The following is a 17,239-nucleotide window of genomic DNA, read 5'->3' as shown; positions in this document are numbered from 1 at the left end:
AAATTGTGGCAACAAGTTTGAGTTCATCCACTTTGAATGCAAAAAGGGCAAACTTGGTTTGTCTTAAAGTTTGACAGCATATTTTCTCAAAATGCCATATTCCTTAACATTACAGGGAATACCTCCTCCCTTCTCTGGCTGTAATTTAGAATTACACCTGACTTAATTTCCACTCCTCCCCCCCCCCCCCACTTACCTAGCTTGTCCTCTGCCCCTCCCTCCCTCTTTTTGCTGACATCTTCCCCCTTTCTTTCCAGTCATGAAGAAGGGTGTCAGCCCAAGACGTCGACTGCTTATTCATTTCCACAGTTGCAGCCTGACCCGCTGAATGCCTCCAACATTTTGTGCATGCTGTTCTGGATTTCCAGTATAAGCAGGATCTCTTGTGTTTGCAATTTAGTATTTCTGAACAGCCCCACTGTTCAACCTCATCTCGGGGAAATAAGAATGCAGATGTGTCATGAATTTGAAAACGGGAATATAGTCACCTTCACTGCAATCCAGCTGCACAGGAAAAAGCAATTACCATAGCTCACTTGAGAAAACATTTCTACTGAAGCTTGATATAGGATGCTGAGAATTATTTATTAGTTAACAAGAACTAAATATCAAGTTTTAACTGTAATGCACTGTTCCTCTCAAGAATGTAGCAACAGAGAGATCAACCTTATGGTGCAGGCTAAGAAGATATATCATTGATGGAATCAGTAAGATATTCTATCATTCATTACACTATGCAGCTTATTGATCATGAGTCTTTGAAGGGCTACATTTCAGCAAATATAATAAACATGCAAAACACTCTGAAATACCCATATTTCTATGAAAGTTCTTACCTTTGGTGGAAGGAAGGCATTTTCATTCTTCAAAACAAATCTTCCCTCTCTATCATCCTTGTTCCAGTTTAATTGTACAACCAGAGGCTTCTCTTCCTTGTCAAGCTTACGCTCCTCTAAATAAAAACATTCACACAAATTAATTCCACGTGACAGATTACTTTAAATTAAAACAATTATTATTTAATTTCAATATCTACGCAGTTATAATCTATGAAGGTCTAATATATTAAAGAAACCATAAGATAGGTGAACAGGAATAGGTCAATAAGCTTTTATCATAACTGAGACCAAACTAAAAAATGCTTCTCCATCCATTCTGCTTTTATTTTAGCATTTCATCCTGAAATTCCAAGAAAACAACAGGTGAGACTAAATGCAAATACTCACGTTCACTTTGCTGTAATTGCCATGAACAAGAAACAGATTTCTAAGTTATTAGTAACATATTTCAGCTACTAAATAATGAGGTTAAATGACAATCTGTTAAAACTATTTTTGAAATTGACTGCAATAATTAGATGCAGAAGAAAATTTGAAGAAAATACATTGTTCTAGTTTTGGCTTCAACAGCTATACTGGAATATCTAAAATGAAACCAGTTCTGAAGTTCTATAAAGTACGAAAGCTACAAATCCCACCTGCAGTATTAATGGACTAATAATGTAGTTCGATTGCTAATAAGAACATGGCACTGTAGAAATATTGACATATTCATCTTCAAAATGAACACTTGCTCAGAATTTACTTCCCTAATCCATACAAATACTGGCCCATTACAAAATGTCATTAGTATAACATGAAACTTGATATTTATTACATTTCCCCCCAAATTATCGACCCCCATCCCAAGCCTCACCAATATTTTCTTTCACCAAACTAGTGCTAGAAGGCAGCACTAATTTATGTTTGCCCAATGAATTTTAGCAATAATTCACCATTTAGTTAATAATGGATGTGATATATAATACACACCTAGCTACGCATTCACAACCCTGCCATAGCAAATTATTTACATTCATATTTTTGATGACAAAATGACTGAAATGTGGTAAACCTACCTTAATATGACACAAAATTAGCAGCAGGAATCTTGTTAAATATGCACAAGCTTCCCAAAATTTCTGGATACTTTCAGACTGCAACTACCAATAAACTCCATTTGTTATCATAAAGTGGCAAGGGGAAATTTTAAGACCAATGTTTTGTGTTGGGGTTAGCATCCAAATTTAATGCACTGAACTACATTCAGTTCTGGGCACACTCCAAAGATATGATCAGCCTTCAAAGGTAAACAAATTACCAGTGCAGTTATATTCAGAATATTAGTTATATTCAGATTACTACAGAAAATGATCAGTTTTGTATAGCATACTCAAAGCAGTTGATTAAGAGGAAAATAGCTAATTCCTTTGTTGAACATTCCAAAACCAAGGTGATGCACCTTCAAAATTACAAGTTAGCATCTCTTCTTTCAATCAAATCTATATAGCCCCAGATAGGATCTTAAATCGTGTTATAAAAAAATAAAAAATGACAAAAATACCAAATGCAAGACCATTTCCCACCCCTACGTGCCCTTAAGTTGGTAGCAATAAGCTGCATGTTCTCATTTTAACAGTTCTGGAGCAATCCAGCATTAATAAAGGCCTTTCAGTCCAATCTGCCCATGTAGGCCATGCTGCCCATCCAGCTAGTCCCAACTGTGTTCATTCAGCTCATATCACTCTAAGCCCTGCCATCCATGTACCTATCCAGTCCTTCTTAAATGATATTGTACACGCCTCAACTATTTTGTCTGGCAGCTCATTCCATTTACATAGCACCAGCCAATTCACCAAATGGCCATACTGTTCCTGTGCCATAAAAATGTACTTCATGCTCATTATACAAGGTGGATAAAAGACTCTAATCTTTCATGACTTCGTTGTATTTGACGATGAACGTTGCAAGCTTTTATTTTTTCAATTCCCAAATGAACACACTACAAAGCTGGTGAAGCACACTGACGACTTGCTATAACTACTTTATTACACACCTTTTCAGGAAATGAACACAGCTATCAATAGCCTGTTGGAGTTGAGCTTTTGAACCACTTGTGTGTATGACCTGGCATGTTTGAGATTGAACTGAAGTCTCGAAAGTGCAGACTGCTGCAGTGTGGGGTGTTCAGGCCGAATCAAGGCAGCAGAACCTGGGCCCATGCTCTAGAGTGGTAGTGAACCAACATTTGGCCAGCGCTGGAGCAGACTTGGAGGCATGATCAAAGCAACAGAACCAAGGAGAAGCAGAGTCGAAGCAGCAACCTGGGCCGAGAGCAAGTAACAACCTGCTGTTTGGCTGATTTAAGTGCCATGCTGGATTGGAAATGTAGAGTACGGACCAATTCGAGATGGCAGGACCCAAGCCGAAGAGTAAGGTATGGTCGATTTAAGCAGCAGGCCAGATTGGAAAGGCCAGGGTGTCAGTTCATTCCACTAGGTTTATTCACCTTTGCTCTGAACTGAGGCTGTGGCCTGCAACTAACGGGCTCTTGGATCAGGTGTGACTGGCTTCATGGCTGTAGACTCACTTTCGTGAACACCAGTTCTGAATGTTATTTGCTTATTTTTATTGTTTGCTCTATATGTATTTTTCTGCAAATTGGATGCTTGACGATCTTTTCTTAAATGGGTTCTATTGGGTTTCTTTGTTTTGCAGCTGTCTGTAAGGAGACAACCTCCAAGTTAGAGTATACATACTTCAATAATAAATGTACTGAGCTTTGGTTGTAAATAAACAAAACAATAAATATCTGTTGATTCTGAAGTTTTGTTTGCACTCATGGTCCTGAGGCTCCTTCACTTTGCTGCATCAGTGGTCTCTTATTGGTCTCCTCTTGGCATGCAATAGTTGTGTACTCTAGAGATCTATTAAAATTTTCAGGATTCTGGGCCAAAAAATAAAGAATGTCAACATATTTGGCACACTGGGGACTTGTCTTGGTACATCCCCAATGCAAATGACACATTTCAAACAACTTGGACTAAGCAGCCACCTACGAACACAACAGAATTGCATAAATCTAACTGTCATTGTCAGATAACAAATCAATCATGCATGTACCGAGGTACAATGAAAAACCATCCATACAAATTATTTCATTACAAAAATGCATTGAGGCAGCATCAGGGAAAACAAAAACAGAATGCAGAATAAAGTGTTACCACTACAGGAAAAGTGCAGTGCTGGAAGACAATAAGGAACACATACAAAATGCTGGAGGAACTCTGCAGATCAGACACCTTCTATTAAAGGAAGTGGACAGCAGATGTTTCAGGCTGAGACCCTTCACCGGGACAGGAAAAGAAGACAGAAGCCAGATTAAAAAAGTGAGGAAGGGGCAGGAGCACAAACTGACAGATGATAGGCAAGTCCAGGACGAAAGGGAATGATGTGAGAAACTAGAAGATAGATAGAAGAGGTAAAGGGCTGAAAGCACTGAAGGAGGAATCTGAGAGGACAGGACAGTAGACTATCAAGTAAACAAACAGGGAACTAGCGGGAGGTGATGGCAGGACATGAAGAAAGGGGAGGGGAGGAGGGGTGAGAAGGTCACCAAAATAAGGGAAAACAAAGGGCAATGGGAAGGGAGCGGGTGAGGAGAAAAGAGGAGTAGTTACCAGAAATCGAAGTTCACGCAGCCAGGTTAGAGGCTACCAAGACAGAATACAAGGTGCTGCTTCTCGAACCTTTATGTGGTCTCACTGTGGCAGTAGAGGAGGCCATGGACAGACATGGCAGTGTGGTAATGGGAAGTGAAAATGAAATGGGTGGCCAGCAGGAGATCCAATTGTTGCAGCAGACAAAGTGAAAATGCTTGAAGCAGTCCCCACAATCTACATCAGGTGTCACCACCATCATCCTTATACTCAAGAAACACAACATACCTAACAACTACCGTGCAGCGGCTCTTACATCTACCATCATGAAGCGCTTCAAGAGGCTGGTCATAGCATGTGTCAACTCTAGTCTGCAAGACAACCCTGACCCACTAAAATTTACCTACCACTAAAACAGGTCTACAATGGACACCAGCTCTGTCCCTACACTCAACACTGGAATATCTGAACAATAAAGACACCTACATCCAACTACTGTTTATTAACTGCCGTTCCGCAATCAATACAGTAGTTCCAAATAAACTCATCACCAAACTCTGGACTTTGGGAGTCAGAGCCTCCCTCTACAACTGGATCTTTGACTTCCTGACCAACAGACCACAATCAGTAAGCATAAGCAGCACACCTCATCCACGATTATTCTAAGCATTGGTGCTCTACAACAGGGGTTCCCAACCATTTTTGCACCATGAACCAGTTTAATATTGACAATATTCTTGTGGACCGGGGGGAGGGGGTGTGTTCAAGTGGGGTGAAACTCACCTCAACATGTCTTTTACAGATAAGGTTGCCAACTTTCTCACTCCCAAATAAGGGACAAAAGTAGCAGTCAAATACGGGACACTTGTGTTTACCCCGAGAAAGACTACCATGACCATGAAGCCTTGTGCGGGCACTTGTGTGCGAATGTGTGTACATGCCGATTTTTTTTTCCTACAGATCTGTTTTGGCTTAATCTTCCCGATTCTGTTAAGTGAAACTACATTGTACATACATTATTTCTACTTTATATAAGCTGTGTATTTATCATATCATTCCTGCTTTTACTATATGCTAGTGTTATTTTAGGTTTTATGTGTTATTTGGCATGATTTGGTAGGTTATTTCAAGATCAACAGTGCTTGACAGGGAATGAGGAAAGGTGCAGCTGACTCATATCGTTTCATATCGCCAAATCACATTGTTTCATATCGCCAAATCATATTTTTTCCTCGCAGCCCGGTAGCACATGCTTTGTGGCCCGGTGGTTGGGGACCACTGCTCTACAAGGATGCATCCTCAGCCCACTACTCTATTCCCTGTATATTCATGTCTCTGTGGCCAGATTCTACTGACTCCATAGACAAGTGTGTTGTTGATACCATCATAGTGGACCATATCTCAAATAACCGAGTACCAGAAGGAGACAGAGCTTAGTGACATGCTGTCATGACAACCTTTCCATCAAATTTAGCAAAACAAAAGAACTGGTCATTGACCTCAGGAAGGGCCAGGGCAGTGCACATGTTCCTAACTACGTCAACTGTGTTGAGGTTGAGAGCTTCAAGTTCCTGGAAGCGAGCATCACTAATAGCCCGTCATGGTTCAACCACTACATCATAGCCAAGAAAGCTCACCAATGCCTCCACTTCCTCAGGAGACTACAGAAATTTGGCATATCCCTGTTGACCCTTACCAATTTTTTAATGATGCAGCACAGAAAGCATCTATCTAGAATATTTAACAGCTTAGTATGGCATCTGCCCTGCATGTGATCACAAGAAACTTCAAAGTTCTGGATACAGCTCACCACATCATGGAAACTAGGCTCTCCTCCATACTTCTCACTGCATTATGCCATCATAATCAAATATTGCACCCAACCCATTCTCTCTTCTACCCTGCCAACCTGGCAGAAAATACAAAACCATGTACTAGAAACAAAGCCAGTTTCTATTCCACTGTTATCAGACTTGTAAACAGCTCTCTTATACAATAAGATGGACTCTTGACCTCAATCTACAAGTTATGATCTTGCATTTTGTTTATTTGCATGGCACTTGCTCTGTAGCTCTTACACTTTATTTTGCATTGCTATTGTTTTATCTTACTCTACCTCAAAGCACTGTGAAATTATTTGATCTATATGGACAAAAATGGATGACAAATTTTGTATTGTATTCTTGTATCTGTGATGATAATAAACCAAATCAAACCAATGTAGGAGACCACACTAAAATAAGAGGTAATAAATGACCCCAACAGATTTACAGGTAAATGCCACCTAACCTGGAAAGCTGTCCAGGGGCGGATGTAGCACTTAAGACCATATGATATAGAAGCAGAATTAGGCCGTCAGCCCAGAGTCTGCTTCACCATTTAATCATGGCTGATTTGTTATCCCTCTCAACCCCATTTTCCTTCCTTCTCTCCACAACCTTGGCATCCTTAAAGAACCCATGAACAACTGCTTTAAATATACCAAATGACTTGGCCTCCACAGCCATCTGTGGCAATGAACTCCACAGACTTACCAGCTTCTGGCTAAAGAAATTCCTCATCTGTTCTAAAAGGACATCCTTCTATTCTGAGGTTTTGTCCTGATCCTAGACTCCCAAAACCATAGGAGACCATTCTCTTTTCTTTCTTTCTTTTTCAATCTTTTTATTAGTTTCATAAAATATAAACATAACATAATAGCAGTACAAAGTTATTGGGAGTACATTGTTATAATAAACATGACTGATTATAAAACCAAAAAATACTTAATTGACAAAACTCCCAATCATGTAGGATACCAATGAATAATACAGAACGAAGAGAAATATCTAGTCAAAAATCATGAAAATGGAAAAAAATATATATAATAACCCTCCCCAAAAACAAACTAACCTAAACAGAATTAATCAACTAAACTAAAAAAAAGCAACACACATCAAAGTTGTTGGTGAACGCAGCAGACCAGGCAGCATTTCCAGGAAGAGGTACAGTCGACGTTTCAGGCTGAGACCCTTCGTCAGGACTAACTGAAGGAAGAGCTAGTAAGAGATTTGAAAGTGGGAGGGGGAGGGGGAGATCCAAAATGATAGGAGAAGACAGGAGGGGGAGGGATGGAGCCAAGAGCTGGACAGTTGATTGGCAAAAGGGATACGAGAGGATCATGGGACAGGAGGCCCAGGGAGAAGGAAAAGGGAGGGGAGGGGAACCCAGAGGATGGGCAAGGGGTATAGTCAGAGGGACAGAGGGAGAAAAAGGATAGTAAGAGAAACAATGTGTGTATATAAATAACGGATGGGGTACAAGGGGGAGGTGGGGCATTAGAAATTTTAGAAATCATTTCGATTCAAAATGCAGTGATTTTTTTGATAATTGTTTTTGACTTTATGCAGGAAGGCAGTGAAGGAAATCCATTCTTGAAGGTGTCTGCGCTTATTTTGTTCATTTACAGTCAATCAAAATACATGGCAGTGATAAATTCTGTCCATAACTGTTACGAACTAAAGCAGTGTTATAATACAGGTGTCCCCCGCTTTTCGAACGTTCGCTTTACTAAACCTCACTGTTACGAAAGACCCACCTTAGTTACCTGTTTTCGCTATCAGCAAGTGTTTTCGCTATCAGAAAGTGTTTTCACTGTTAAGAGAAAAAGCAGCCGCTCTCCCCTGGATTTGGAACTGCATTCTCGCCAGCATTGCTTAAACACGTGCCTTTGAGCAGCCATTAGCAAGATGAGTTCTAAGGTATCGGTAAAGCCTGAAAGAGCTCGTAAGGGTGTTACACTTAGTATAAAACTAGACATAATTAAGCATTTGGATCGTGGTGAACGAAGTAACAAAGTGAGTTTGGCTTGTGGAAGTTGACAAAGATGATGTTGAAGAGGTTTTGGCATCCCATGACCAAGAACTGATAGATGAAGAGCTGATGCAATTGGAAGAGGAAAGGATAACGATCAAAACCGAATGCAGTAGTGAATGGACCGAAAGTGAAGTTGTCCAGGAACTGAACGTGAGGCAACTGCGTGAGATTTTCGCTGCAAATGATAAAGTACAACATCAATTTTGAAAGGGCACGTCGGTTTAGGGCATATTTGCAGGATGGTTTGAGTGCTTACAAAGAACTGTATGATCTAAAAGTGTGCGAAGCTGAGCAGTCAAGCAAGCCTTCCAATCAGCCACAGCAGGCGACGAACCTCGACTTTCGACATCGAGGCAGGCAGACATAGAAGAAGATGACCGACCTGCCTGCCCTGATGGAAACAGACGACACCTCAGTGTCCCACCACCCCAACCCCCGGGCCGTGGACAGATACCGATCCGCGAAGAATGCAGCGATAGCCGGGACGCACCCAGCACATCTTTAAGAAAAAAAGCCGAAATAAACAAGTTAACTAATTAGGTGCCGCCCGGCACGTAAATGTCGGCCCAGATCAGAGGTGATTGCTGATTGTGTAGTTGCTATTACTAAGGAGAAGGTGCTTGGAAAGCTGAAAGATCTGAAGGTGGGTAAGTGCCCAGGGTCTGAAAGAGATAGCAGAAGAGAGGCGTTAGTAATGATCACTAGATTCTGAAATGGTTCTGGAGGACTGCAAAATTGCAAATGTAATTCCACCCTTTAAGAAGAGAGGGAGGCAGAATAAGGAAATTATATGCCAGTTAGCCTGACTTCATGTTTGGGAAGATGTTAGAATTTATTAAGGATGAGGTACTGGGGTACATGGAGGCACATGATAAAATAGGCTGAAGTCAGCATGGCTTTCTTAGGGAGAAATCTTGCCTGACAGATCTTTGGAATTCTTTGAGGGGATGACAGGTAGGATAGACAAAGAGTCAGTTGATGTTGTTTCCTTCAATTTTCAGAAGGCCTTTGACAAGGTGCTGGCCGGTGGTGCAGTGGCATATGCACTGAATTTCAAAGGGAGGGGTCCCGGGTTTGAATCTGGCCAGTTCTCTGCACACTTTCCATTTGTGTTGGGTTGAGCATAGAGCTAGCAACTTGGTCTCATTTTAAAAAAAGGCAGACAAAAATACTAAAATAGCAAGGTTGGTGCCTGATGCGCTACAAGGTGCAGAAAGGAACAGCAACAATATTGACAAGGTGCTGCTGGTAAACAAGTTAAGAGGCCGTGGTATTGCAGGGAAGATACTAGCGTAGAATGAGAATAAAAGGGGCCTTTTTTGGTTGGCTGCCAGTGACTAATGATGTTCCACAGGAGTCTCTGTTAAGATTGCTTTTTTTTCATGCTATATGTCAATGATGTAGATGTGAAATGATGGATCTGGCGCCAAGTTTGCGGATGATACAAAGATAGGTGGAGAGGCAGGTAATGTTGAGGAAGTTGGGATTCTGCAGAAGAACTTAGACAGATGAGGAGAATGGGCAAAGTGACAGATGGATTACAGTGTAGGGAAGTGTATGGTCATGAACTTTGGTAGAAGGAATAAAGACATGACTATTTTCTAAATGGGGAGAATATTCAGAAATCTGAGGTTCAAGGGACTTAGGAGTTCTCTTGCAGGATTCCCTAAATGTTATCTAACAGGTTGAGTTGGTATTGAGGAAGGCAAATACAATAGTCATGTTATTTAGACAGGATTAAAATATAAAAGCAATTAAGTATGCTGAGGCTTTATAAGGCATTGGTCAGATTGCAGTATTTTGAGCAATTTTAGGCCCCTTAATTAAGAGAAGATGTGCCGGCGTTGGAGAAGATCCAGGGAAGGTTCATGAGAATGATCCCGGGAATGAAAGGGTTAAAATGCAATAATTGTTTGACTCTGGGCCTGTACTTGTTGGAGTTCAGAAGAATGAGGGGGGGAAATCTTATTGAAACCCATCAAAATTCAAGAGGTCTAGACAGAGCGAATAGACATGGAGAGAATGGTTTCAAGGATTCTGCAGGGAGCACTCATGGAGTGAGATTGCCTTTGGCTTCGTTCCATTCCCGTTATCTTTTTTTTAACCTATGATCTCCCTTACTTAACCAATTTTTACCTACACCAGAAGATTTATTTTACCTTATTGATTCTTTCTTGAACTGCACTTGTGGAATCTAAAGAAATGAGTACAAGATCCAAAATCAAAGACAGGAAAGATTCTGACGGGAATGGAGGAAAAAGAAAAGGTGACTCTAAACAAACGGAGCTACCCTATGAAGCTATGAAGTTTTTAGAGGAAAAATTCGAGGAACAACGTCAAAATCTGAAAGCTTATCTGATAAATTTGAGCAACAACGTCAAGTCTGAATGAAGACTTAAAATCAATCACGGAAACTCTGAAATCCCTGCATTGTGAAGTTCAAAAACATCGAAGTAAAATGTCTGAACTGGATATTAAATCTCAGAAGACGGATTCAAAAGTTGAGAACTTGGAGCAGAATTTAGCTTCGACCATTAAACAACTGCAACATTTTAAATCCAAAGATATCGATCTTGAAAATCGATTAAGACAGAACTTACGTATAATTGGTCTATCCGAGGATGTTGAGGATGGAGATCCTTTAATATTCTTTGCTCAACTTTTAAAAGATACGTTTAATTCAGTATTTCCTAACGATCCTCCATTCCTCGACCGTGCCAATCGTATACCGCGGCCAAAGCCGGCATCCGCTGAACCAAAACCTCTGATGTGGGGATATTATCAAAAAAATCTTAAACCGGCATTATTATACCCTGCACGCCTAAGCATTTCTCTTTCTGATGGATCCCATCGTGTCTTCCATTCCACAACCGCTGCTCGAAGTTTTTTGGATGACAACTACCCATCTGATATGGACACCGCCCTTTAATTAATGTTCCGTGCTTCCAGTATCAGTTTTTTTTTCTGGTGTTAAAAAAATAATAAACTTTCTATTACCGTACGAAGGTTTTTTATAAGCTCAAGATTTTTGTTTTGTGCTTAGTACCATAGTTAATATTCTACAACTTATCTAAAAAAAGTCTTTTCTTGCGAGTAACTTTACTTTTCCTTAGTCAATTTTTTTTTAACTATTTGATTTCCGATACTGTCACTAACGATTTGATTTGACGATCAATTTTAGAAAAGGAAGGACTATAGTGAATCCAGTTTGACAGCAAATATTGCTTATGGTAGGCCAGCCTACCAGGTAGGACTTTATCAAAAGCCTTACTGAAGTCCATGTAAATTAAGTCTACCATTCTGCCTTTAATTTTCCCCAAAATACTCAGATTTGTGAAACATGATCTCAACCTGCACAATACCATGTTGACTCCTCCTAATCAGTCTGCCTTTCCAAGTGAACAGGAACAGTCTCCCAGAATCTCCCAATCAACCTCCCTTCTCCCAATGCAAGGCTCAGCCTCTTGTAGTTTCCAAGCCTATCCTATAGCCCTTTGTAAATTACACTAGCTATCCTCTAGTCATCTAGCACCTCACCCACGGCTAACGAAAATGTGAAAATCACCATTAAAGCCCCAAAAATCTTCTCCCTTGCTTCCCTTACTGAGCAACCTGATATGCAACAATATTTCTAATACTTCCTCCTTTCTGATACATACTCCAGATTATCAGCATACCCACCACTTAAATGTCCAGCCTCCATAACCTTCTCCCTAGAGAATTCCAATGAGAAGTATTCATTTATGACTTTGCTCATATCCTCCTATTCACATGAAGATTATCTCTTTATTCCATTTTACCTCTTTCCTTAGCTACTCTCTTGATTCTAATGTATGCAAGAAATTTTAGGATTCTCTTTAACCTTACTTGCTAAGGTCATTTCATGGCCCTCTTTTGCTCTTCTAAATTCTCTCTCAGGCTGACTCCTATAACTCTAATAAAACCCAAGACACATGTTCAACACCATTTTCCTGTACCTGATATACATTTCCTTCTTTACAGTGATCAAACCTTCAATATCCTTTGTTAATCAATGTTTTCCCTTTGTTTCCCCTCTGAGAAAGTTAAGAGCATCAGGTTTCTGGGAGTGCACGTGTCACAGACGATCTCACCTGGTCCCTCAACACTACCTCTTTAGACAAGAAAGGACAGCAGCGTCTGCACTTACTGAGAAGATTAAGGCAAGTCTCCCACTCCCCCTCCCCGTATCAACCTATTTATTTATTTTTAACAGGATCACCATTGAGAGTGTCCTGACCAGCTGCATCACTGTCGGGTACGGGAAATGCAGAACATCTGACCACAAGACCCTAGAAAGAATTGCAAGGACTGCTGAGGGGATCTTTGGGGTCTCTCTTCTACCCATCCTAGATATCTATCAGGAGCACTGCATATGCAGGGCCTTAAACTTGTCAAGGATCCCTCCCAACCATTCCACAATCTCTCTGACCCCCTACCGTCAAGCAAAAGGTAGTGTAGCATTAGGTGAAGGACTGTTAGGATGGGAAACATACTCTTTCCCCCAGGCCGTGAAACTACAAAACTCACTGCCACCACCCAGGTGCCATCATGCATGAAGCACTGGTAGCGTTATACTGTTTACTTTTAAGCTTGTGTCATAAATGCACCTTATGCCAAACGTCAATATGCTCGAATATATGTTTGTGGTTACATTACTCTGTGCTGCCTATGAATTACATGTACAGGTGTCTCCCGCTTTTCGAACGTTCGCTTTACGAAACCTCACTGTTACGAAAGACCTACATTAGTTCCCTGTTTTCGCTAACAGAAGGTGTTTTCACTGTTACGAAAAAAGGCAGTGCATGATAAAAAGCGCACGATAAAAGGCAGCACGCACGCCGAGAAGCCGCTCTCCCCCGGATTCAGAACGGCATTCTTGCCGGCATTGCTTAAACACGTGCCTGTGAGTAGCCGTTTGCAAGACGAGTTCCAAGGTATCGGAAAAGCCTAAAAGAGCTCGTAAGGGTGTTACACTTAGCGTAAAACTAGACATAATTAAGCGTTTTGTTTGTGGTGAACGAAGTAAGGACAAAGTGAGTTTGGTTTGTGGAAGTTGACGAAGATGATGTTGAAGAAGTTTTAGCATCCCATGACCAAGAACTGATAGATGAAGAGCTGATGCAATTGGAAGAGGAAAAGATAACAATCAAAATCAAATGCAGTAGCTAACAGACTGAAAGTGAAGTCCTCCAGGAACTGAACGTGAAGCAACTGTGTGAGATTTTTGCTTCCATGATAAAGTACGACTTTAATTTTGAGAGGGTACGTCAGTTTAGGGCATATTTGCAAGATGGTTTCAGTGCTTACAAAGAACTGTATGATAGAAAAATGCTCCAGCCTAGCAGTCAAGCAAGCCTTCAGCAGATGACGAACCTTGACCTTCGACACTGAGGCAGGCAGACATAGAAGAAGATGACCTGCCTGCCCTCATGGAAACAGACGACGACGCAATGACACCCCAGTGTCCCACCACCCCAACCTCTGGACCGTGAACTGATACCGATTCGCGCAGAATGCAGCGGTAGCCAGAACACACCCAGCACATCTTTAAGAAAAAAAGCCGAAATAAACAAACTAATTAATTAGGTGCCGCCCAGCATGTAAATGTCGGCCCAGGTCAGAGCCAATTGCGTCACCTCTGATCTGGGCTGACATTTACATGCTGGGCGGCACCTAATTAATTAGATTGTTTATTTCAGCTTTTTTCTTAAAGATGTGCTGGGTGCATCCCAGCTACCGCTGTACCCCTGCTTGCTTCGCAGCTTGGTATCAGTCCGCGGCCTGGAGGGTGGGAGCCACTGCACCACCCCAACCTCTGACAACTCAGCCTAACACACCATCATCAGTGTGTTCGATGTCTTCCCGATTCCCGGAAGTGATACTACACTGTACATATATTATTTCTACTTCATATAGGCTATGTATTTTTAGGTGTTATTTGGTATGATTTGGCAGCTTCATAGCTTAAAGGTTACAGGAGAGCGCTTGCGCCATGTTTCTGCCGAGAGTGCTTGTGTGAGATTTTCGCTACGGAGAACAGTGCAGGCAATGATCGTAGAGAAGTATTTCTACTTTATATAGGCTGTGTATTTAACATATCATTCCTGCTTTTACTATATGTTGCTGTTATTTTAGGTTTTGTGTGTTATTTGGCATGATTTGGTAGGTTATTTTTGGGTCTGCGAACGCTTACAAATTTTTCCCATATAAATAAATGGTAACTGCTTCTTTGCTTTACAACCTTCCGCCTTACGAACCATTTCATAGGAAAGCTCTACCTTCGGATGGCGGAGGAAACCTGTACTGTGTTGTGCACCTCAGTCTGGAAGAACATTATTTTGTTTGGTAGTATAATGACAAACAGTTTAATGACAATAAACAAACTTGAATGGAGGTCTGCCTGTCAATTAGCTGATATAATTTTCCCTTATAGATTGGTCTCAATCTATTTCTGCTAGATTATATCTTACACTATTGAAATCCAACTGCCTTAGAATAGGACCTTATCTTGGAAACCGAACTTAACTTCTTCCATGACCACTTTGACCTACATAATCTTCAAAATCTCATTTGGTGGCTGACAGCTGAAAGGAGAACGTTCTGAGAGGATTCAAAGGTGTAGGGAAATGATGCAAAAATTAATTCACCACTAGACAGCTTGGAAAGGAGAATACAGAGAATGCAAGTTAAAGTCTGCAAAGCTAAAAACAAAATAGAGAATAATTAATTCATTCTGCACCTGAACTGAGTTAGTTAAGTCAACAGGATAGGTGGATTTGGAATTGCATACGGGTAAAGAGTTGCTTGATTCCTATATCTGAAAGGCAATGGCGAACAAAAAAGTTTTTGTATCAATCTGTTTTTATTGTTAATTGCAATATTGTTAGTGACTTGAAGTTACATTCTCTAACTGCCATGGTGGGTTTCAAATGCACATCGCTGCATCTCCCCCAGACTTCCCTGCTTCTCAAGTAAAGCTCTCCTGATCTCATTGATAGATTTAAATAGTATTTAATTGAAAATTTAATTGGAAAACTTCTGAACTTTTATATTCTGTATTCCTCAAGATCTCTTCTGGGTTTCAAAAGTGGAGAGGTACACTGAGCAAAAAGTGCAGACAGACAGTAAGATAATGGAGACAAAAAGAAACAGAAGGAAAAAGTGAAGGCAATTGGAAGGGGAGAGAAAGAGGGGGTTAGTTCAGCGGAAAAGGAGCACTATTTTACAAATGGGCAACAAGTAGTGACCATAATTGAGTTATTTCTCAATTATGAAAGGCAAATACAGCTTACTCAATTGTTCTTGCAACATGTTCCAAGCATTCACATCCTCACACAATTTCATAATTCACAAATAGCTTGCAATGATCTCAAATGGTCTGCCAAATGCCAAAAGCGAGAGTCTTGTAAAATCTTCATTCTTCCAGGAGGTAACTAGGATTTTAAACTTCTAGGATTAACAACCTCACCTCAAGATACCCTGTACACTCATTCAAATTGGAACCAACTATTATTTTTATTCTGTTGCGACAGTTAAAGTTGAGTGTATTGACAGGAGACTAATCAGACATCTTGAACATTGTTCAAAGTTAATTCAGAGTACCTCAACTTCTTAAAAAATGCATTTCTTTTAAGCATTCCGTATCAGTCTACTTTCAAAGTAACAGAAGTTGCTAGCAATGCAATAAAGTAACACTGCATCCTAATAACTTACTCAGCAAAGTTTGGATTTTGCCAGGACTACATAATTCCAGATCTCATCACAGATTCGATCTAAAGTAAACCGAGAACTGAACACTGAAATGGTCCAAGAGGAAAGAAAACCAATGGGAACCAAGAGGTAAGTGAAGTGACAAACCTCAACATCATTCAGATTTGAGAATCTGATAGTGTTGGGGCACCATGGTAGTGTAGTGGTTAGAACGATGCAATTACAGCTTGAGATGTCAGAGTTCAAGTCCAGTGTCCTCTGCAAGCATGTGTGTTCCTTGCTGTGCGGCATAGCTCAGAGGGCCAAAAGGACCTGCTCCACACCATCTCAAAATAAAAACAAGACACCTTAATAAAACCAGAGTCAATGGGTCTCTTAAAATTAAAAAAAAAAATCAGTGGTTGGAGTTATACTTGAGGTCAATCATACTGGTCCCAGGACACTACCAAAGGAATTCCTTTTTGCAGTATCCTAGACCTAAATTTTCAGCTGTTCAATAACTTTACTGGCACTATAGGTCATAAATAATTCACTGATGATTGGACAATATTCAAATCTATTATCAACTCTTCAGTATTCATTAAGCTATGCAAGTGTGCAACAGGACCTCAACAACATTCAGGGGTGCGATTGGCAAGTGGCAAGTAGCATTTTCATTATAAATGTGACAGGCAATCTCCAAGACAGTTCAACAAGCAGATCTTGATATTCAATGTAATTACCACTTCAGAAACCCCACCATTAATACAACATGGATTACCACTAACACAAAATTCAGCTACATCAATACCACACATACAAGAGAAATTCAGACTAGTATCTTGGAGTGATTGCCTCACCTCCTGACACTCCATGACCTTTCCACCATCTGCAAGTAAATCAGGCAGATAATAACAAGCTCCCCTCTCTACATGAATGCCCATCAATTCTCAAGCAACACCACCATCTTGGCAAAGATGCCCAATTGACAGATACTCCATAAACCACCCTAACCATACGGAAGCTCTGATATGCACCAAGTAAAAAATTCATGAGTTACTTGTCCAGACTACTCCAACAGCAGCTCCTGAAACTTAATCACTAACTAGAGGCAAACAACAGGAATTCTGCAGATGCTGGAAATTCAAGCAACACACAAAGTTGCTGGTGAACGCAGCAGGCCAGGCAGCATCTCTA

The 17,239-nt window shown here is 40.6% G+C and overlaps 1 protein-coding gene across 4 annotated transcripts in view; it reads right to left on the bottom strand.

Annotated features, from left to right (window-relative positions):
- The window catches only part of afdna (afadin, adherens junction formation factor a), a 203,092-nt gene that overhangs the window by 155,445 nt on the left and 30,408 nt on the right, over positions 1-17,239 (bottom strand). For all 4 annotated transcript variants that reach the window (XM_072265966.1, XM_072265967.1, XM_072265968.1 and 1 more), the window contains exon 3: positions 837-952. In XM_072265966.1, the coding sequence (XP_072122067.1) occupies positions 837-952 (116 nt within the window). The remainder of the gene's footprint in view (positions 1-836; positions 953-17,239) is intronic.

This window comes from Mobula birostris, chromosome 8 (assembly GCF_030028105.1).
Source record: "Mobula birostris isolate sMobBir1 chromosome 8, sMobBir1.hap1, whole genome shotgun sequence".
NCBI lineage: Eukaryota > Metazoa > Chordata > Chondrichthyes > Myliobatiformes > Myliobatidae > Mobula > Mobula birostris.
This window is presented reverse-complemented; position numbering and strand designations above follow the sequence as displayed.